General features: G+C 44.6%; 1 protein-coding gene across 5 annotated transcripts in view; it reads left to right on the top strand.

The window, feature by feature from the left end:
* TEKT3 (tektin 3) overlaps positions 1 to 22,724 on the top strand; it is a 56,209-nt gene extending 33,485 nt beyond the window's left edge. The window contains exons 8-11 of one of the 5 annotated variants that reach the window (XR_011071881.1): positions 1,045 to 1,498; positions 5,897 to 6,118; positions 12,948 to 13,105; positions 22,642 to 22,724. Coding sequence is in view for 1 of the 5 variants with exons in the window: in XM_068530323.1 (XP_068386424.1) it covers positions 1,045 to 1,261 (217 nt within the window). In the remaining 4 variants the exon portion in view is untranslated. Of the gene's footprint in view, positions 1 to 1,044; positions 1,757 to 5,893; positions 6,119 to 12,947; positions 13,106 to 14,713; positions 14,872 to 20,588; positions 20,773 to 22,641 lie in introns of those variants that run through there. The other 4 variants (XR_011071884.1, XR_011071883.1, XR_011071882.1 and 1 more) reach the window with 4 other exon arrangements.
* The last annotated feature ends 381 nt before the right edge of the window (positions 22,725 to 23,105 follow it).

The raw sequence follows: 23,105 nt of genomic DNA, 5'->3' as shown, positions 1-23,105 counted from the left end.
TTTGAGGGGAGAAGGAGTTTCTAAATATAAACACAATAGAAGAAATCACAAAGAAAAAGAAAGATTTAGCTAACTAAAAATTGAAATCTTATGTATAACGAAACATAAGCTAAATTAAAAGGTAAAAAACAAATTAGGGAAAACATTTGCCACAAGCTTAACAGACCAAAAAAAAAAGTAATGTGCCTAAAACTTAAAGAGCTCTTTGCCAAAGTTTAAGATAACTAGTAATACCCCAGTAGAAAAATGAGCAAAAGACAGGAAGAGGCAATTCACGGAAAAACTGCAAAATGCCCAATAGACATTTAGGAAAGTTCCACTAATAATCAAAGAAATGAAAATGAAAACGATATCAGTTAAAATAATTTGAGGAGATGCTAGATTTTTTTACATGAAATGATGCCTTTTTTTCCTTTCTGTCTTGAAAAATGTGTCATGTTTTTCATCATCAGCACAATCAAAACTGCAACTTGTTTCATGGTTTACGTAGCTGATTTCATGAATTATCATTTTCATGTGCTATTAGGTTTTTGACGTTTCGATATTTACTCTGGAACCTTGGGGCATTGCTGGGGGGGAGGGGCATTATAATTGGAGGAGTGCCCCATTAACTAACCCCTCCCCCACTGTAGTTAACAGGTTGGGCTGAATTCTAGCCACTGAATAAAGTTGGGTGTTCCCCTCTTCCTCACTATATAAACAACTTTCAATGATAAAGTAAATGCATGAAAATTGAGCTGTTTCCATTTGTCCCATCTTTACTATTTAAAAAAAAATCAAATGTTTAAAAGTTTACCTTCTTTTTAAATATTATAATGTTTAATATTCGCGTGTATGCCCAATGCATGTATGAAAACTTGCTGGTGTCCCCCGAATATCCTTGGTGTGCCTCTTGGATCGTCCTGTTTGCTGTGCGGCTTTGCAACGTGAAGTAGTTCTGAGGTTGGTGCGACCGGTGGGAATTCCGTAACCACACTCGGCCCCGGTGGAGCTGATAAGCAGCGTGACTTCTGCTAACCTAACCGGTGCCTCTTCCCCACGCAGCCTGGTTAACGAGGTGTACGAGGTGGACGACACCATCCAGACGCTGCAGCAGCGCCTGAGGGACGCGGAGGACGCCCTGCAGTCGCTGGTCCACAGCAAGGCCGCCCTGGAGCACGACCTGGCGGTCAAAGCCAACTCCCTGTACATCGACCAGGAGAAGTGCGTGAGCATGCGCAGGAGCTTCCCCAGCGCCCGGCGGCTGGCGGGCTTCTGCTAGGGCCCCCTCCCCTGGACCAGGTGTGACGCTCCCCAAGGAAGGCGGAACCAGGGCGCCGTGCGCGCGCGCGCGCGCGCTTACACGAGGGCTGATCTATATTCACTTATTAAAGGATCGTATTTATAGACATGTGCCGCGGTCCTGTCTTGGAAAACCTTTCGTTTGCCTCCAAACCTTAATTCCCGACGATTTACTAGGCTTCTGGGCCAGAGAAAAACAATCGATGTAATAGCCAAGGTAAGAACACTTATTTGTGTTATTCTTGTTATTCTCTGTGTAACATGAATGGGCTGGAAAGGAGAAATGTATTTTTTTCTGAGGCTGTGGAGGCAGGTATCCCAGCAGGTGGGTTCTGAGAGAAGGGGCAAGGCCTCTGGGAAGGTAGTAGTCGGGGATAGTTTGAGCGAAATCGAAGGTGGAAAAATAGAGAGTGCATTTGGACAATAGTAAGTAGACCAGTTTGGCTGTGATTCATAACGTAGGGTGTGTATGAAGAAGCAGGATGGGTGAGACCCCTGGAAAGTTGGGGGTGGGTGGGTTCAAGGGTAGGGGGAGTGATGGACAGGTCTGTGCAGGGACATGGCCTTGTGAAAGCAATGACCGGGTAAGGAAAGTTTGTATTGGAGTTTGTATTGGAGTAAATCGTGATGTAGAACATTGTTCACTGGACCCTTGAATTTCTTCTGTCAATTGCTTGTCCTTGTTATTTGCCTGTTTCCCCCGAGTATTTATCTTTTTTTCATTTGTTTTTTTTTTTTAACTTTGGGTTTATTTATTTATTTATTTATTTATTTATTTTTGGTTGTGTTGGGTCTTCGTTTCTGTGCGAGGGCTTTCTCTAGTTGTGGCAAGCGGGGGCCACTCCTCATCGCGGCGCGCGGGCCTCTCACTATCGCGGCCTCTCTTGTTGCGGAGCACGGGCTCCAGACGCGCAGGCTCAGTAGTTGTGGCTCACGGGCCTAGTTGCTCCGCGGCATGTGTGATCTTCCCAGACCAGGGCTCGAACCCGTGTCCCCTGCATTGGCAGGCGGATTCTCAACCACTGCGCCACCAGGGAAGCCCCATTTGTTTTTTAGAGTTCTCTGTATATCAATCATGTGACACTTTCATCCTATGTACTGAGCATATATTCTTTGCATGCCACTTGCCTTTACATTTTGCTTATGGTTTTTAATGTTCAGAGGCTGAAATGTGTAAATACTTCCGTGATGATTTATTTCTTTGGAGTTACACCAGAAAAGCTCTTCTTCATTCCAAGATTATTTACCTATACTTTCCTCTGATTCCATTCATGACTTCTTAAATTACCCTTAACCATCTGGAATTCAATTTGATATGATGTAGAGAGCATGCTAGCTTTGAATCCTTTGATCTGGAAATACTGAAATGGGAAGGTGAGTTACCGGAGGGAAGGGTTTCTCTCTTTTCTCTCCTGTTTCTCACAGCTTGCATCTTGTATGCCTACCTCTTTCTCTTATAAGCATCTTTTCCTGCCTGTGTTCTCTTTGCTCTGTCCTAACCACTGTCTATTAATGCCAAATCCATCTCTCTCTCTTTCTGTTTCTTAAAAGTTATTTTTCAGCACACCTTGGTCAGTCAACTTCACAAAACATCTCAAAATGCTAGTAGGGTTGACATAAACATGATAAGCTTGTACTAGGGTTATTTTTGTGGTCTCAGTATATCATTTTAGACATCAAATTGTAGGTTTCGTCATTCTCCCTTTGCTTCTAATGGAAACAAAGATATATAAGTGCCACTAAGACACTTAGCAATTAGAGCAATCAAGTGTTGGTGGTCATCATTTTTAGACAATAGTTAGAATAAACATAAATTCCACATGTCTCTTATTTGTTACGTTTCAGGGAAAATCTTGCTGACTTTTTCCACGAATTATAATTTTTTTTGAGGAATATGTGAGTGTGGAGTCCTTTTACTTAAACATATGTTCCCAGCATTACAACAATGTGATGGGAAGAAGACGTAGTTCAGACATAGGAAAAGGCTACTTTTCTTGTTATTTTGGTAAACTGTGGGCAAAGCGAAATCCCACAAATAAACATTCGGTTTCTGGTCTAAAATGTCACAGCTACTTCCGAGGGTGCATATTCAAACGCTGAGATCCATGAACAGCCAAGACTCAGAGTGTGATCTTGAGTAAGAATCACAGGTCCGCAAATATCAGCACGTGATCTGGCTTTATATATTCAGGCTCAAACTATCTTTAATATTATGTGGCTTTAAGAAGGGCTGCTGGAATGTCAAAGGGTTCCACCCACCCAAGCATCATTCAGATTTAGAAATGTGTGTAACTGCCCCTAAATAACCAAGTCACCTATAATTTTAGCAATTTCCATTTACATCCCTGGAGAGTGTTGTCATAAACACCTCGCAGGGCACTTTTGAGTCCTGAGTTCATGCTGTAAATAGCTGTGGTGGGGTCCGGTTCTTGGTTATAATTTTTGCACTGAAAACGGGGATGGAGCCCTTCCTTCTGTATGCAGGGCTGACCCAGTTCAGGAGGAGGGGGAGTTGGTTCTCATTGATGTGCCCCTAATTTTCCCTGTCAGTCTCCACTCTTCTAGCCCTGGCCCTTCAACTGGTCCCAGCAGTGCTGGACCCACCATTGGTGAGATTGCCAAGACCAGCCTTCTAGGCAGGGTGCCATGATGGTATTTTCTGAACCCTGTATAGTCGGGCATTCATGGGGAACAGAGACAATACTTAATGTCTTCTCCAAGGATGGAAAATCTATTTTACCTTGAGGACCAGCTCTAGACCATAGCAGTGCTTATTTGGAATGTTGAGGAGGAGTCTGAGGACATGTGTGAGTTCACACAGGTAAGAATCTGGGCGTCGGGAGGCTAATCTAACCTGCAGGGGTCCAGGACGGAGAAGAAGCGGCACAAATATTGCGATCTCTGCTCTAAACAGTTCTATATTCTCCTTCAGCCCAGATCTTTCCCTTCCAACATCAGAAGCATTCTGTTTTGTGATTAATGGCTCATTCCCTGGGGCCCCTGCTGTTTGCTTATTTTGCTGGGAGCTAATGGGAGACCCTTTCTGCTGCCAACTTTTTCCTTTTAGCAAGGAGCTTCTAAAGAGCTCACCACGACCAAAAAGCGACTCTGGTGGCATCATGGTAGAGATCTAACTGTCCAGAATAAATTAGACATTATCATGGGATGTCCCTGGCAGTCCAATGGTTAAGACTCTGCACTCCCAATGCAGGGGGTTGGGTTCGATCACTGGTCAGGGAACTAAGATCCCACATGCCCTGCGGCGTGGCAAAAAAAAAAAAAAAAAAAAAGAATAAATTAGACACTATCAAAGGTTGTGGTTTTTTAAAGAAAATTATTTTAAAACTAAAGTGTTCTTTTTCCCAAGAGACGTCCGTGAGGGTATAATATTTCGAACAATCAGTCTCATCAATGCAATGAATTAATTTTACCAAAGTATTGCCAAGTCCTAGATCTCAACGTCTTTGATTCTATCTTTAAATAGCATTTAAGGCTAATATCTGTGTGTATACTCTGTTTCATCAGATAGAAGAAAAAAATCTCTGATTTGACAGAATGTACGCAATTCTAGAAATCAACCTCTTCTGGCATCCTGTTGGCAATAACCCTTGGTGCTGATGGACTGGAGGACTGCTCTCCATGTGCCTGGGTCTTTGGAACCATATTTCTCCTAAAGAGCATTCAGTCCCAAATGGGAAGCGATTGTGTTTTGTGTCACTTACCGGCATTTTGGTGCGAGTTAACTAAAATAGGTTCTTTCCCGTTTGTGTGCATTCTGGGTTGTCTCTGAGCTGGAGTTATAGCTACAGAAATAGCTAACTTCCTCTAGAGAGAAAAAAGAATTTAGAACTAGGTGCCTCCTTTTCTTACCTTGGTTTGGATTCTGTTCCTCTTATCTCGTGGATTTTAAGACCCTTAGCTCAGGTCACATTTCTTTGCTCGCGTGGAGCCCAGGATACACAGGAATGTATTAGTAAGATTAGTACTAGGCATTGTGGGGTAACGGTGTTAGGGAATGTTGAAAGGAGTCTAATTATGAAATTCAGAGATGAGGAGTCAATGAAAACCCCAAAGCTACAGACGTAGAGCTATCTAGGGAGAATTTCAAGAGTCACTTGAGTTCTGGTTGGTTGGATAACTACCTTCATAGAGAAGTTCTGAGACGTGTTTATTGTTCAAGCTTCGAGAAGAGGATGATAAAGGTTATCTCTTAGGGAGGGGAAAGCTCAGATGTTCGGGGATAATGCAGAAAGACCTTATCCCCAGTGGTGAAATAATGACCATCACTATTGGTCAGTTTCACGATAGAAGATCAAATCCAGTGGCAAGCAAGAGGATATATTGTGGCCCAATAGGAATGGCAGGATGGTTCAGTGGTAAGTCATCCAAACCTCAGCTTCACTCTGTCTGCCTGTTTGCTGGTTGGTTGAATCCCTGGAGGAGAGCAGAGCAAGGTGTACGGAGTGAAACCGTGCTAGGAACCGGGGTCTGGCCTGGGACCTGTGATATCTTGTCCTCCAACGTCACCCCCCAGCTGTCCCCACCAGCCAGTTCTTTGAAGATATAGTGTGTGGAAAATTGCAATTCATTCTTTATTCATTGACTCAATCAGTAGATTTTTACTGAGGCCCTTCCAGGTGTTTGTGCCGTATTGGACTCTGGAGATAATACAATGGACAAGATGGACACGGTCTCTGCCCTCATGGAGCTTGCAGTCCAGTGGCTTCTACTGACAAATCATCATACAAAGAACTAAGCTAATTATGAGAATTTATGAGAGGAATTGCATCTTGGAAGGCTCTCTTGAAGTTGTGACACTTAAGCAACTGTCTGAATGGTAAGAAAATCAATGTGCGACGTGCTGGGGGTGGGAGAGCCTGCAAAGGTGTTCTAGGTGGAGAGAATCACCTTTTCAAAGACCCTGAACATGTGAGGAGCTACATACAGGAGTTACATACAGGCAGGACTGGCTTCGCGGACATGAGACCTGTGCAGTCACTCAGGGCCTTGGGCTCAGGGGAGCTCATGCTTGGTTCAGTGCTCTGCTGTTACCCTCTTGAAATTCTTAATAATTTTTGAACAAGGAGCCCTGCATTTTCATTTTGCACTGAGTCCCTCAGAGTATGTAGGTGGTCCTGGCTGTGGAAGTTTGATCTCGATCCTACTTGTCATATGTAGCCATTGGAGGGCTTGATGCAAGGAGAGACATCCTCTCAATTCCTAAAAGGTGCTCTGGTTGTGATGTGAAGCGTGGAAGGAGGGATATGGCTACCGCCCTTTAGGAACTTATAGTACAGCAGGTACAGCAAAACCTGGCCAAGGGGTGTTCTTAAAAGTTACACATTATAGGAATATATTGAAGCAGATCCTGAGAATTGAGCAGAGTGTTATCAGGTGAAATTTCCGGGTTGGGAAAGGTATCATCTCTTACATGGGTCCTCCCAGTCTTCTTTTCTCTGAGCTAAATACCATCGTTTTGCTTCTTCAACTCAAGCTCAATTTCTTTAATCGATTAAGAAGCTTAAAGATCTGAAAACCACTGTTTCCCATTTGAAGCTTCGCAATGTTTTGGGGAATTGCCTCGTAGCTTTAGCTTAATGCTGGAGACTCACATAAAGTAGGGCTGCTTTCCCCTCTTCCTTCCTATGACGCAGCGAGCTCAGATAACACCCAGATGCTTACGATGAGGTTTTTCAGTTGCCTGTCTGAATCTCTGCTAATCTAATTCCTTCGATGCCCTGGAGTACATCCCACAGACACTTGCTGTCTCTTCCACTTAAGGCGGCTGTGTTTCTGCCGTCAGTGAAGCTTCTGTTCTAGGCATTTCCCATAAAGACTATTTCATGACATTATTTCCAGGCACGTCATCATCTTCTGGTGCTGTTTTAGCTATCGGCGCTGTCCAATAGAACTTTCTGCAATGATGGAAGTGTTCTACATCCTCTCTGTCCAAAATGGTAGCAACCTGCCACATGTGGCTATTAAACACTGAACATTAGCAGGGTTCCACATGAAAACTTAGGGCACTAAAGCTCAGGAAAGCTTTTTGGTCGTTCAGTGTCACAGAATCAGAATAGGGCAAATCCAGACAGAATCTCAGATCTTCTGACTCTCAGGGATCTTTTTTCTATGCTATGACTCGGCGGTCTCAAACAACCATTTATTTGCAAAGCTTTATAGAGCATCTATTAAATGCCATGAGTATTGCGGGGGATGCCAAGAAATAAAGTAGTTCCATCGGGTCAAAAAGGGGTGAGCAATGAGAAAAGAGAATCACTTGGTTGACCTCTAAGAGCAAAGAAGAGAAAGGGAGGGCCCCAGTGTTTACCTCCAGAAGTCCAGAGGTGTTGCCATCTGTTGTACAAATGGGCCCTGTTCTGCGTCTGTGCTCAAGGCAAAGAGTCCTGAACCCTGCAGGTTCTTTAGTGCCTGACACACACAGGCTGCGTGTGGTAAACCCCACTGCCTATGCCACTCCCTGGTCTTTGGGTTTGCAGAGACTGAGGCTACGTAACCTGCCCAAGCCCACACATCCACTAAGCGTCCGAGTCCAGATTGAAATCCAGATCCTCTCGGCCCGAGTGTTAATTTAGGGTAGCAGTGGGTATGGTTGCTGCAAACTAAGTTTGTGCACTGACACTGGTGGTCCTGAGTGCCAGGCTGAGAGACTTAGATTTGACCTATTGGCAGCAAGAAGCCAGAGAAGCTGTTAATGAACTTCTCAGTGGAAGCTACCGAGGAAGTAGGAAGGATAGACTCGTGGTGGCCAGAGCAGAAAGACGGAAGGGCTTCAAGGAAAACCACGTGTCGAGGTTTTTTCCCTTAGGGGCTCATTTCTCCCACACCCAGAAGGTGTCCAGAGGGGCTGGGAACAATGGTGGCATTGGAACGTCAAGGAGAGGGACTGTTCTGGGAGTCAAGGAGGCGGAGGGTAGGGGGTGCAGGCAGAGAAGCTGCCTCCAGAAAAGTCAGAGGAGGTCCAGAATAGGGCAGTGGAGAGAGAACAGAGATGGGTCCAGGCAGTGTGGGGACCAGTGTAGCATCGTGTAAAGGGTCACAGAAGGTCAAAGATCAGAAAGAGACTTGAAGGGCATGAAGGAGATCGCTGATAACTTTTAATAGTTCTCTTTGGGGAGAACAGTGTAACCAGATAACACAGGAATTTAAGGGAAACAGGGCTATGTTCCATGGGGAACAGGAGTTGACCAGCAGTGAGAGGAAGGGCAGAAATGCAACACCCAGAAAAACACAAGGCAGTCAATACAAGTTTCTTCGAGATAGAAAAAACTTGTTCATGTTTGCAAGTATAGGGAAAGAAGCCAGTGAAGAGAGTGAGAAATTAAACATATTGGAAGAATGAGACTGCATGTATTATCTTCTAAAGAGATGAATTACTTGATAACGATTTTAAAGTTACTGTAAGGTAAAACTTCTCTCAATATCCTTAAAAATCTTTCAGCCATTCTTACATATTATTCCAGAAGCAGTATTTTAAAATTATAGTAATTAAAACTGGGATAGGCAGACAGATCAATGAAATAGAAAGTCCAAAAATAGGCCCATATATATATATATATATATGGATCTAATAAAATCAATGCTTCATAATAGTAGGAGGAAGGAGGGAGCATTCAATAATTGGCTATTTGCCAAAAAATTAATTTAGATTGTAATTTGGTAGGGTATACTAATATAAACTCTAAATGATTACAGATTTTTAAAAGTCGTGAAAGTACATACTCTTTGTGTCTATTCAAACATCCAGAAGTACAATAAAAGTATATGAAAGTTAAAAGCTGGGAAGGAGCAGTGAACGTTTCCTCACGCACTTTTTGATTGCATTGAGCTTTTGAATTTTTCAAATTCTGTGGCATCATTTGGCTAGTTTTAAAACACTGTCTACCCCATAATGCCATCTATCTCTTCTTCTGATAATGGAAAAAAAAAATCATAAAGTGTCGGGAGAGAGTCAAATTCTTTGCTATTAAGTCATTTGTACCAAGTGTCCATCTCTTGAAGAATCTTCATAAATTGCCAAATATATAGTTAAGGTATCCCACACGCACAAAGCACTGGACGTCACTGAAATGGCTTTAAGTGATATTATCAGTGCCACCAAGTAATGCTTTAAAAAAAAACCATATTCATTCATTCTTAAATTCAAATGCTCATTTGAGTGCCTTTTACCCAATACAGTCTGTGTAGAGAATAAAATCTTATGCTTCCTGCAGATACTTTCACACCATGTGTTGAAAAAACATATGCCAAATGGACACCACTCGGTTGTAATTTACAATTTGAGCATCTTTCCTGCTTTATTGCATCACAGTTGACGTGCACAGTGTGATCCTGAGAAGACTGATGTTTATTTTCACGGCAACTCCTCCCCCAGTGCCTACTTAGCTAGTGTCCCCTACGCACATTTTCCAATCCTCACCATGACTCACACAATGACTGCTCACTAAAATAAATACCCCTTCTTCTGTACTGTAAGTTTCCAACAGAAAAAAGTGGCCAGCCTCTTCTTCTTTGAATATATGTCACTCGTATTCCAAGTGAGTTCAAGAGTTGGTACATCAGTGGTTTCACCCAACCGCAAACCAAAAACAAACACAAGCCTTTTACTACCACCCCTCATGACGTTGTTCTTCCACATTATATGCTGTTAATACTCTGCGTCATAAATTCCATCACTATGTATCAGTCAGGCTGGGCTAAGTCATGCTGCAGTAACAAACGGCCCCCAGATCTAGCCCAGCAAAGTTCATGTCCAACACAGGACAGTTGAAGGCTCTGCTGCACATCGTCCTGACTCTGGGATCCAGACTTGTGGAAAAGCCACTGTTGGAACATGCACAAGTTGTCATGGCAGCGGGGGAGAGAGAGCTCTGAAAGTTGTTTATCCACCCTCATTTCTCAGACTGAAGCAGGTCACATGGCCCTGCCTGATTTCAAAGGCAGCCGAGAGATGCAGTGCTGTCAGGCACACGGAAGGCAGAGAACTGGAAATAGGTAGTGAATGGTCCTAATGATTTCCACATGCTCATTCGACTTCTTCTCTGAGCATAAGTGTGTCAAAAGCTATGAACTTGGTTTTGCAAACTTTGGGAAAATATTTTGACTCAAACCTGTTTATGCTTTGGAGAAGTCTTTGAATGTTGGCTTTGAAGTTTTAGACTGCTTAGAGAAAAATATTCCATTGAAGACTGGAAAGCAATATTTTGAGGTTGATTTAGAAAAAAAATACTCAGTGGGTTTATTTAGAAAAGGTCACTGTTGGAAAATGATGCAAAATCTTCATACTCCTATTTAACAAAGTTTCCGAACAGGACAAATCAATTTGGAGTAGAAAGAAAGAAATTCCTAAGTACCGTGATATCCAATTTAAAAATTCATTTGTCAGACTTTTCATTCAACTCTCCAGTTGGAGTTGTTTGCGGGAAATCTACTTGCCTATCACTGTTCTAGCACATGCAGGTTCATAGTTTATATTTGAACTAGACTGAATTCCTCTTTCCTATTTATATTTATGATGTTATTTTGAGCTCTAGTATTTATATTACTATTTTCATTACACTCTTATTCTTAACAAACCACTTTTGAGCCATTGATTCTTTTCTGTGAACCGGGGATTTAAAACAACAGAGAGTGACAACACCAAAAAATGACAAATTTTAAAAAAAGGATAATTTAAAAAGAAAATAAAACTAAGTGCTTAAATGAATTAGACAGATGTCCTTGTACAGGATGGATATATATTCAGTAAAAGTTGGCTTGTGAAAACAGTGTAAGCAAAACTCAGTATCCCTAGGGACAGGTAATGTAGAAAACCTTCCGTCTTTGGTTTTCAGGAAATGGGAATAATCTGAAAAGTTCAAAGTGTGTGATTCCCCAGAGAATGTGATCCCCCCCATTCTATCAGACAATGTCCCTCTAAATACCCTCAACCAATTATGGGGTTCATTTTTTTCCCTTTATTGCAAGAGGTGCCCCAATTATTTAATTGATCCCCCTTTAACCTTCTGACTAATTGCCACAGTGTGAATAGAGGTTTAGAAGGACATTCTCTCCTCCTGCTGTTTGATTATAAACACAGGTCTCACTAAGCAACAGAGAGGCATTTTCATTTGCATGCTTCCTTTTTAATGGGATATTGGGCCTACCAATTCAGAGCCCAATATCCCAGTGCAAAGTGTGGGAAATTAGAAGAGGGTTTTCAAGTTTGGGACAAGACGGGGGTCTCTTATTTCCTGGCTCTTACCCCAGAATTGAAATCTGGGGACCACATTCTCAGATGGCAATGGAGAGAGATCGTGCCGCAAGAGAATTCCTGACTCAGCTACTGACAGTCGCACAAGAGTAAGGATAGCTAGCTGGCTTTACGTCGCTAGTAATACCAAAAAGAGTGTCGGGCCCTTGAGCAGGGGCTTGAACCTAGCGGCCCCAGTGCTGTGATGATTTTCACGGTGCAGTGAGTCAGTGATCCCCAGTCTTTCCTGGGAAAGGGCCCTGGAAGGGGGTAGAGAAAGGCCAGCCATGCTCCCTTCAAAAGTGTTCCATAAGGAGGGGAGAGAAGGTCCATTCTTCTGTGAACCAAAATATGAAAAGGTAGAGGAAGATGTTCCTTCTCTCAGGCACTAGTGTTCATTGGCTGTGATGGTTTGACCGTGTGTCCCCCTAAAATTCACGGGTTGAAACCTACCCCCCCCCCAACCAGGTGATGGTATTAGGAGGCGGGGCCTTTGGGAGGCGGAGCCCTCATGAATGGGATTCTTGTCTTTATGAATGTGGCCGTAGAGGGCTCCCCTGCCCTTCTGCCACATGAGGACACAGCAAAAAGATGGCCGTGTGTGAACCAGGAAGCGGGCTCTCACCAGACACCAGATCTGCTGGCACCTTGATCTTGGACTTCCAGCCTCCAAAACTGTGAGAAATAAATTTCTGTTGTACATAAGCTCCCCAGTCTGCAGTATTTTGTTATACCAGCCTGAACGAACTAAGACATGGACTCAGAAGATGATGGTAGCAATAAAGAACTTGAACGTGGTGTCAAGGCACACATGGAAGGGGTGGTAACTCTATCCAGTTAATCTTGTGTGGGATCCTCAAAGGTCAGGTGATGCAGGGGGCACTTCACAGTGAAGTGAAGAGGAGATAGGGCTGCCCTCGTGCTTGCAGGGTCATGGGGGGCAGTTCTTGGAAGACAAGGTAGGATAAGCGCCATTGAAGAAACATGAAGGAAGTGGTGTAAGGAGGTAAGGATGGAGGTGGGGGCTCTTTTTAGGATCTGGGAAAGCTTAATACAGGGGGTGAGATTTAAAGTGGGAGACAGATGAAAAGATGCTCAACATCACTAATCATTAGAGAAATGCAAATCCAAACTACAGTGAGGTATCACCTCACACCGGTCAGAATGGCCATCATCAAAAAAATCTGCAAACAATAAATGCTGGAGAGGGTGTGGAGAAAAGGGAACCCTCCTACACTGTTGGTGGGAATGTAAATTGGTGCAGCCACTATGGAGAACAGTATGGAGGTTCCTTAAAAAACTAAAAATAGAGCTACCTATGATCCAGCAATCCCACTCCTGGGCATGTAACCAGAAAAAAACAGAATTCGAAACGATGCATGCACCCTGATGTTCATTGCAACACTATTTCCAACAGCCAGGTCATGGAAGCAACCTAACTGTCCACTGACGGAGGAATGGATAAAGAAGATGTGGTACATGTACACAATGGAATATTACTCAGACATAAAAAGGAATGAAATAGTGCCATTTGCAGAGACGTGGATGGACCTAGAGATAGTCATACAGAGTGAGGTAAGTCAGAAAGAGAAAAACAAATATTGTATACTATCGCTTATATGTGGAATCTAGAAAAATGGTACAGATGAAACTTATTTGCAAAGCAGAAATAGAGTCACAGATGTAGAGGACAAACTTATGGTTACCAAGGGGGCAAGGGAGAGTGGGATAAATTGGAAGATTGGGATTGACATATACACACTACTATATATAAAATAAATAACTAATAAGGACCTACTTAGCACAGAGAACTCTGCTCAATACTCTGTAATAACCTATATGGGAAAAGAATCTAAAAAAGAGTGGATATATGTATATGTGTAACTGAATCACTTTGCTGTACACCTGAAACTAACCCAACATTGTAAATCAGCTGTAATCCAATAAAATTTAAAAAGAAAGAAAAAAAGAAAGGAAAGGAAAGAAAGAAAGGAAGAAAGAAAGGAAGAAACCCAGAAACTCCAAGTCTGCTCTTTTCTGGGGGGGAAGGGAGTTCAGATGTGATGCTGCAGTTCTCTCCTCTCAAATTTGTCTTCCCTTTGAAGAATCCCTCATTAATCGCCAAGGCTCCACCACACTGTTCTCTGTAGGGATGTGTTATGTGTTATGTGTGTCCCCCTAAAATTCCTATGTTCAAGTTCTAAACCTCAGTACCTCAGAATGTGATGTATTTAGAGAAAGTATCCTTAAAGAGGTAAGTTAAAATGAGGTCGTGTGGGTGGGCCTTAATCCAGTAGGACTGGGGTCCTTACAAGAGGAGGGTACTTAGACACCGACCCACACAGAGGGAAAGCCAGGTGAAGACACAGGGAGAAGTTGGCCGTCTTCTCTGGGCAATTTGTTGGGGCCACCCTGGCTAACTAATACAGTGGGAGTGGAAAGTGACTTCCTTTGATGTCTTAGAGCCCCGCTGAGAGGAGGCATTTAAGGCAGGCTTCTGTAAAGTCTGGGAGACAGCAAAAAGGAACCAAACTCCCAAACTAAGGTAAAACTAGGTCATCAAGCTTGTAAGAAATGGCTTGCTTTTAAAGCTGCTAACGAGTCATCCCATTCACAAAGGGATCTGTCCAGGGATTGATGATGCCTTTGGGTCCTACTGCCATCTCCTGCCTCCAGAGGGGGATCCCCAACAGCACAGCTCTGTCATTTTGTCCTGGAGCCATGTGGTCACACGTGCTGAGAGCAGGGTTAGGACTCAGACCACAAGTGGCCTGAGGCTGGAGTTCGTGGCCAAGAAAAGAGCAATTGAACCTGGCGTCACAACCCCCGGGCTTGTCTACAAGCTGGCGTGGACGTCCCGCATATCTGTCTGGCCGTGGTGTCCGCACGCATGCGCTGGGAGGGCTGTGTAGTGAACAAAGTGTTTATAAGCATCTGCTGAAAACTGTGTTCCCACACCCCTGGGAGGGCCGCAGAGCAGGCAGCTGCATCCCTGCCGTGCACAGCAGGGGCGATGCTCTCCTCTCACTCGAGAGAAACGATATAGGAACATTCTCTGGCAAGGACAAACCCCTCCAGCGTGCTCCAGGAAAACAGTTCTGAACATAAGATCTGCCAGGTCTGGATAAACATAGCTCAGTCCCTCAGATGTTTTGACCATGACTGAATGTTCATACCGCACAGCCTTTCATCAGAGGCCTCCAAATAGTTCACATAAAATCCTGAGCCTGTTCCAGGCAGCGAGCGGCTCGTCAAGAGTTATCAGATCCACTGTTAGAGCCACTCAACGCCGTGAAGTATTTATCCTCGGAGATAATGTGAACCCGGAGAAAGCTGAAGTTTGAGATCTGCTGCTGGTGGCAGAAGAGTCCAACTCCAATGGACTTAGAAGTTTCTTTATACTTGGAACCCCATTTTCCTCATGTTTAAAATGGGAATAATAATAATAGTGTGTCTTCACATATATGCGCTAAGGTTTTTTTTATAACGTGTTTTTTAAAAAAAATTATTTATTTTATTTATTTAGTTTTGGCTGCATTGGGTCTTCGTTGCTGTGCAAGGGCTTTCTCTAGTTGTGGCGAGCGGGGGCTACTCTTGGCTGTGGTGTGCAGGCGTCTCATTGTGGTGGCTTCTCTTATTGAGGAGCACGGGCTCTAGGGTGTGCGGGCTCAGTAGTTGTGGCGCACGGGCTTAGCTGCTCCGCGGCATGTGGGATCTTCCCAGACCAGGGCTTGAACCCGTGTCCTCTGCGCTGGCAGGCGGATCCTTAACCACTGCGCCACCAGGGAAGCCCACATGCTCTAAGTTTTTAATCAGATTAAAAAGCAAAGAGGGTTCCTACTTTATTGTAGGAAAGCTCTCAAAGTTTCTATACACATTAGCATTCAGGAAGCGTCATAGAGAATGATGGTGAGATGATAAAGACCTTCAAAGAAGCGTTTATCACTGCCCTAGGCATTCTTGTGACATCCTATGATTCTACTGTACCAGATTCTATTTTCCTTAAACCTGTCTTGAAGTCCAAGTGACAGAATGGTTAGTCGATGAATCATTAGGTTGGAAATTTAAAATGCTTGAAGTAACATAAATAAATGAGCTGTAAAACAACTCAAAGCAATATTTAACAAAGTGTGGTGCATACATAAACATGGGGTTCCCATGTTCATGTGCAGGCGTTCTAGTAATACATGGAAGTTTGGAGATTTGTATGTTTCTCCAACAACCCTTTCATGCATGCATTCAACAAATAGTAATAAAGTGCCTATGTTATGCCAGGGACTGTAGTTAGCCATAGGAATCAGAAAATGATAAGATAAGTCCCAGCCTTCCAAGCCTTATAGCCTAGAAGGAAGACGCCACTAAGGAAATAAATAAATAAATGCAATAAAGTATAATTAGATTCTCAACAAATGGACTTGGTATTCATGGTGTCAGCAGTCTCTGAGTACTTACATAGGTCTATGCCATACATTTATTTTTTTAAAGACTATTTTTAAAGAGAAGTTTTAGGTTTATAGCAAAAATTGAGAGAAAGGTACAGGGATTTCCCATCTAGCCTCTGCCCCACACATACACAGCCTCCCCCATTATCAACGTGCCTCACCGGAGTGGTACAGTTTTTACAACTGATGAATCTACACTGACACAGTATCACCATCCAAAGCCCATGGTTTACCTTAGGGTTCACTTGGTGTTGTACGTGCTGTGGGTTTGGACAAATGTGTAATGACATCTACCCATCATTATATCATACAGAGTATTTTCACTGCCCTAAAAACCTTCTGTGCTTTGCTTATTCATTCCTAACTGCTCCCCAAATTCCTGGCAACCACTGATCTTTTTACTGACTCCATAGTTTTGCATTTTCCAGAATGTCATAGCGTTGAAGTCAAACAGTATGTAGACTTTTCAGATTGGCTTCTTTCACTAAGTCATATGCATTTAAATTTCCTCCACATCATTTCATGGCTGGATAGCTCATTGTGTGTGTTCAATAATATTCCATTGTTGGGATGTACCATAGTTTATTCACACATGCAGTGATTTTAATTTTGCTGGGTGCAGTATGACCTGGTTGGCTGAGGGCACAGTGTGAAGTGTATGGGCAAGAACAAGTCGCCAAATTAATGAGGACACCAGCTGACTTCCCACCAACAGATGCTGGCTTCTTGGGGGGTGATGGGGGGACTGGCACAGTTACCTTCACAGTGTCATAAAAAACTATCTCAGTATAGTGAGAAACAACCTTGAGAAAAATCCAGTTGCTAGTGACAATGATGGAAAAGAGGAGAAATGAAAGACCTCCAAGGACACGACTGTTCTTGTCCAGAAAACAGAGCATTTAGAGAGAATGAGGGTGCTTTACTGGTGGGCCCTGATGCAGGAACTCATGAAGTGCTCAGAATGTATTCCTCATGAATAGAAAGGCTCTATTCTATACAAAGTGTGTAGTGGTAGAGGGAAAGTGTCAGGTTAAGTTTCACGAAGGGAGTGATCTTGGGGCAGATTCTTGGAAGATAAGTCATGTACTGACCATGTGACTAAGATCAAAAGATGAGAAAGACCCTCGCCTGTTTGGAAAATACTGGTCAAAAACCAAACAAAGGGACTTCTGTTGCTGGCCAAGGAGGGTGATCGGAATTTAACCGCTGACCAGAAACAAACAAAAGTGATCATGGCAAGAAAAGTTCATAAGCTGGTTGTTTTTGCCCTTGAAATATCGTTTCCAATAGCATCAGTTTTAAGTGGTAGTTTCATTCCTGGCTAACCCACAAAAGCTTGTTTCCTCCACATGAGGGAATTTCAACTACCTCCTCTGTTAAGTAGGTTTTGTGGCCTGGTTTGAAGACACAGTCCCCACTTTATACATTGTTTTCCTGGAGGAGATTTTGGGAGACAAGAGCAAGGAAACCATGTTTATTCAAAAAGCCCTTTTACCTGCTGCCAGGTGCCTGCTGAAATGGAAATGGAGAGGTGTGGGTGACAGGTCTGGCCTCTGGGAACAGTTAGGCATCTTTTGGTCAGTGGAGGAAGGTCTTGTCTAAGCACTTGAGGGCCCGCTCCTCCGTGGGGAGGGCTGTCCGAGGCTCTGGGCTGCCCTGAAAGGGTAACTGGGGAATTCTTATGGACCCAGAGGCTCTCCAGCTTTATACGGTTCCTTTTAACCCAGGTAATGTAACGAGTGAAGGGAGTGCTGTGAGATGATAAATGGCAAATAAATGTCAATGTTCAGCAGGTAATAGGGTCTGTGGATATTCAGCAAAACAGAGAACACACATTCCTGTGTGGCAGAGAAAATACTCACCAGGTATTCTGTCGGCTCTTACGTTGCCCTGTCTCCCTTGTAGCTGAGTTGGGTCCACCTGATAAGTTTTGGTCAATGGATTCTGAAGCGAAATGTCAAGCTGGGTGGTCAACAGCCAAGGTGCTTCCTACACCTCTCCTTCCTCCCCCCAGTGATCTTGGATGCTACTGATTTATATGATGGGTCACAGGAAGGAAGAAGCCTGGATCCCTGAGTTGCTGCGTGGAGCAGAGCCCTCACCAACCCTCACTGGACTTTGAGTGAATGGACACTAATCTTTTGTTGGGTTAAGCTGCTAAGATTTGGGGTTTTATATGTTAGGTCATCAGAGCCCATTCTGCCTTGACTAATATACTATTTAAGTCGGAGCCAAATGGTTGCTGCCATACATAATGCAGGATTGGTGTTGCCTAATATCCCAGTTTTTCAAAACAAGCCAGAAATGGACATTTTCGTGTAACTCCAGGTTTGAAATGCTGGCGACATATTCAACTTGACAACACCATGGTTCTACGCTGTGTAGACCAAACATGTCGGTGAGCTGAGTTCAGCCTATCAGGGGCCACTTTCCAATCTCTGAGGTCCCCCCAGCCTATTTAAGTATTTTACAAACTTAATGTCCTGTTACCATTCTAATTTCAGACTTAAAGGCAACAATTACGGGGATCAGTGGTGGGGAAATAAATGTCTCAGAAACTTCAAGCTAAAACGTACGAGGTCATAGCCAAGGAAGGTAACCCAAAGCGAAAGTTCTTCTCCTTCTTCTCTCTCCCCTCCTCTTCTTCCCTGCCCTTCCCACCGCCTTCCAGAAAGGATGTGAGGCGTGCCTTAGGTCAGGTTCTCCAGAAGCAGACCCTGAGATGTGGCTTCAAGAGCAAGTGATTTACTAAGCAGATGCTCCCAGGGCAGGTTGGTTAGGGACGGAGAAAGCAGGGAGCGAAAGGGGAGGAGCCAAGCAAAGGTGCCACCATCTCAGGCAAAATCCTGCAGAAGGTAACTTGTCCTGACCCTATGGGGAAGCTTGGAGGGCTAGTTACACCTCCGAGTTGCCCCGACCCAAAGCAAGGGGTCTGTGCTTTCATTCTCCTCAGCCAGACAGTCTGGCTAATGACCAAGGTGGGGATGCAGGGCAGGTATGTGAGCGCCAGGCACCCCAGCTCTCCGAGTCTGCAGGTACAGTGGTCCAGGAGCCCAAGGGCAGCCCTTCGAAAAAGAGCTGCAGGTACTGGCCATTGGAAACACAGTGATGGGGGCAGCTGGGGACGCAGGTGCAGAGAAATGATAAAATGAGATGTGAGGGTATTTGGGCGGAGCATCGATATGGCCCACTTTAGGCGTAAAAAAGATTTAAGGAAAAGAATTCTCTAAAGTTGCATCATTAGTGAATGGAAAAGAGTGATTTTGTTGGGGGCTCATGTAGTAGTGATTGTAGTTCTTTGTAAGCACGTGGTAACTGTGTGACTTTGGGGACCTCGTTTAATTTCTCTCAGCCTCGGTTGGCTTGGGATGATGGGGTTGCTGTGAAGAGCACAGAAGTAGTGTGTTAGGCACCTAAGCCTGGTGCATTTTGGTGCTCACCAAAAGTCCTTAGCACCTTCCGTCCACACGCTCCTGGGGCCCCGGGTCCAAGCACATGCTGCCCGATGCTCTCCTCTGTCTGGACGCCCTTCAGTAGCCTGCCCCTCCCCCCTTCCCGGGCCACGCCTCCTCCCAGCACTGCTCCTTCTCTGTCCACGGGGTCCTCTCCAGGGAGTAGATTCCACCCTTGGAAGCATCTGATAAAACTGATGCATGTTTCAACATTCCTAACCTAAAAGAAGGACTCTCCAGCAATGAAATCAAGAAGTGTTAAAAATCTCGATGTGCAGGTAGTTATTTTGGTTGTCAGAAATAGAGACAGAGGAAGCAAAAGGAGCTGCTTGTACGAACATATGAGAACTTGAGCTGAAATCAAAGCTGACCAGGGTCCCGGGCAGCCTCAGGGACTCGATGGCCCCTGCATGTCACTCACTTCCCATCCTCCAGGGCCAGACGTGACAGAGGTCGGCAGCCAGCCTGGGTGCCCCCATTACAGTCCGCGACTAGCTCTGTGCACGGTCCCCGGTGTGCTGGTGGCAGGATTGTGACATTTGTGGTTTTGTGGGACAGGAGCCCCAGCAACAGCTCTTTGTCACAGATTCATTTCTGTGATGTACTAGGGGCTCACCAACAAGGTCGGCCCTGCTCCGAGCCGCAAGGTTAAAATTTACAGCCATCCACGGAGCACCTGCTGTGAGTCAGAAATGGTGCTTTGGCCCAACTCGGAGACAGTGCAGAAGACGGACAAATAAAAAGAGATCTCCAAGGCAACGGAGAGGACTGCTATTTGGGCGGGATGCGGGGGTGGTGACGGGGGACCGTAGCAACACAGGGGATGGATTCCTAACCGGTCCTTTCAGGGCGTTTGGGAACTTTCCAAGAAATAATAAGCTGAGAGCTGGAGGAGAGCACAAGTCAGAGAGGAGAAGGAGGCCGAGAGAATTCCAGGCGGTGAGAAGGGGTAGGGCAGGGCTTGGAAGGCAGGACAGAACACACATGTTCGTTAGAGGCACTGCAAAGTGCAGCCCACCTGTCACCTGGGACGGAATATGTCGGGGATATTTCAAAGCACCATCACAGCACGTTTTGTTACAGGAGGAAAGGATGTAAGTCAGCTAATAAATAGGCTATAACCAGGTTTTCGTTTTGTTCTGTTTTGATTTTTTTTTATTGCAGGACTTCTCAGAACCTTTAGAATTCTCCTAGATGCTCATGTCCATCAGGAAATCCTCCAATGGACTTTTTTCCCGATAAATATTTGGCATGTTCCATGGAGCCCTCAGAGGGCAGTGCTACCTCGGTAGAGGCACCTGGCTGAAGCTCCGTGGACAAAACAGGGCTGAGAAAGTGGTCTCTGGAGATAGAAAGACCCAGGTTTCTTGACTGATTCTATGAACAAATTGTTCACTTTTTCTAGCTTTGTTTCCCTCATCGGTTAAAAAAAAAAAAATACAAATAATAGTTCCAAAAATAATATTTGTCAACAGTGGTTGCCCCTGGGGGCTGGGGATTGACCAGCAAGGGGCTTGATGGAATTTTCTGGGTTGACAATAACGTTCTGTATTACTCAGGTGGATGCAATCATCAAATTCCATCCATGGTGCCCTTGAGATGTGCACATTGTATTGTATGTAAATCTTACCTCAAAAAAGTTAAACATGTATTGCACTTTAATGATTTTCATGCCATGTTATCTAAGAGTGAAATACCCTGACATCTGCAACTTACTTTTAAATGAATAAAAGTTAAATGGGTTGGTAGATGGATAGTTCTGTGATAAAGCAAATGCTGCTAAAAGGTAGCAAATAGAGACTCTAAGTGGTAGGAATTTGGGTGTACACTGGGCCACTCTTTCAAATTTTTTGGTAATTTTTTTCATAATAAAATGTTAGTGAAAAGTAATAGTAACTATATCTCAGGTCAGAATTTCAGTACTTAGCACAATGTCCAGAACATAATAAGTTGGTGATGATTGTTATTATTCATGGTAATTAGATAGTGACAAAATGGAGGTGGAGAGAGCATTTGGCTTTGGCAGTAATTCAGAGAAATTAAACCAGGGCCTAAAATAGAGTAGTTGCCGTGAGAATGAAGGTGGTGGAAACATTTCCAAGGTGCAGCTGCTAACGCTTGGCGGCCAGTGGGTAACTGGTGTTGAGAGAAGGGGAAGAGTCTGGGATGCTGCAGCTTCTGGCCTTGGCAATGGATGGATGCTGGTACCGTTCAGAGATAACCATCCTCTCCAGATGAAGGAAAGCTGGCTCTAGAATGTCCTGGGGCTCCATGCAGTTTCGTTGCCAGGGAGCCGCAGCAGCCCTGACTCTTTGACAAGTCTTATCTTCCCCCCTTCCAAAGAACAATTCAACATATGTCAAACTTTGTTTCCACCCATGAAGGGAAAATCTTAAGGCTGCGAGACCCTCCCTCAGGAAGATGCTTCAAGGGACGCTCTTTAAAGTACTTTGCAGATTTCTCTGGAAATGACACCCTTCATGGTCCTGGTGTCTGCAGGTTGTTAAGAAAGTGATGGCTCCGTGGAGGGGAGTGGCCGCTCAGAAAGCAGGCTGCATCCTTCCACGGGTTGGCGTGCAGTTCCTGCAGCCCTGAGAGCTGCCCCTCGCTGGGCGGTGCTTGTACCAGCACTTGAGGCAGGGCCGGCACTCAGATCAGCCTTGCCATCAAAACTGTGGCTCACAGGTGGTAGAACAATGCTTCCCAGTACAACTACTTTTTCTAGCCAAGGAAGTGCTGAACGTTGAGAGTTATTATTTTCATTATTCAGCGCTCTTCCCAAGTAAGGGTTCTGTTCTTCGTAAAAGCTTTCCTGTTTTTTGATTTTCCATAGGCCTTGCGTTGGGGATTGAAAAAGTGCCATTTGTTTCGGTGTTCAAAGAAAACATTTTAATAGTCAAGCTTACGCCACAGATGAGAGTTCATGGTTCCAGGCCAGGGATTGTACCAGCTGCAGGGCCGGGCTCAGCCTCCTCCACAGCAATGCTGCTGGAAGTATTGTGCACACATGGGACCGGTGCCGGCTCCCAGACTAGTACAGGGCTGCTGTGAGTAAGTAGAAATCGAGAGTGAGAATTCAGAAGGTTTCAGAGCAATTTTACGTGGCATGACATCCAGTGCGTGACCAGGGGACACGTCCATCTGGCTTGTCTATAGGATCCCACAGAGGCTCAGGAGTCTTCTCAGTCTCTCTGACCTTACCACTCTCCTTCTTCAGAGACGCAGCTGAGCCAGCAAGGAAAGCCCGTTTTCCAGGCCCCAGAGCACCGGGAGCGCCACGAAGTCTATCCACTACCGCGAGGACGTTGCCTCTGCTCTGCTGGCAGAGAGTTCTGCTTCTGAATGCAACCTGTTTGGTACCAAACGCCATCCCTGTGATTCTTCATGTATCAGTTAGCTTCTGCTGTGGAAGAAATCATCCCCAAACTCAGTGGCTTAAAATGACACATTATTGGTTTTCACGATGCTGAGGGCTGGGCTTTGTGTGGCATCCCTTCTGGTCTGGGCCAGAATCAGCTGTTCTTTCCTGGGGTGGCTCACATGCCTGGGGCCTTTGCTGTGTTGGCTGGGATGGTTGAGATCATGCTTCATATGGTCTCTCGATACCCAGCAGGCCTCCCTGGGCTTATTGGGATGATGGGGAACAGTGCCCAGCAGCAGGAGAGTAACCCCCAATGGACA

Source organism: Eschrichtius robustus, chromosome 20 (assembly GCF_028021215.1).
Source record: "Eschrichtius robustus isolate mEscRob2 chromosome 20, mEscRob2.pri, whole genome shotgun sequence".
Lineage (NCBI taxonomy): Eukaryota > Metazoa > Chordata > Mammalia > Artiodactyla > Eschrichtiidae > Eschrichtius > Eschrichtius robustus.
This window is presented reverse-complemented; position numbering and strand designations above follow the sequence as displayed.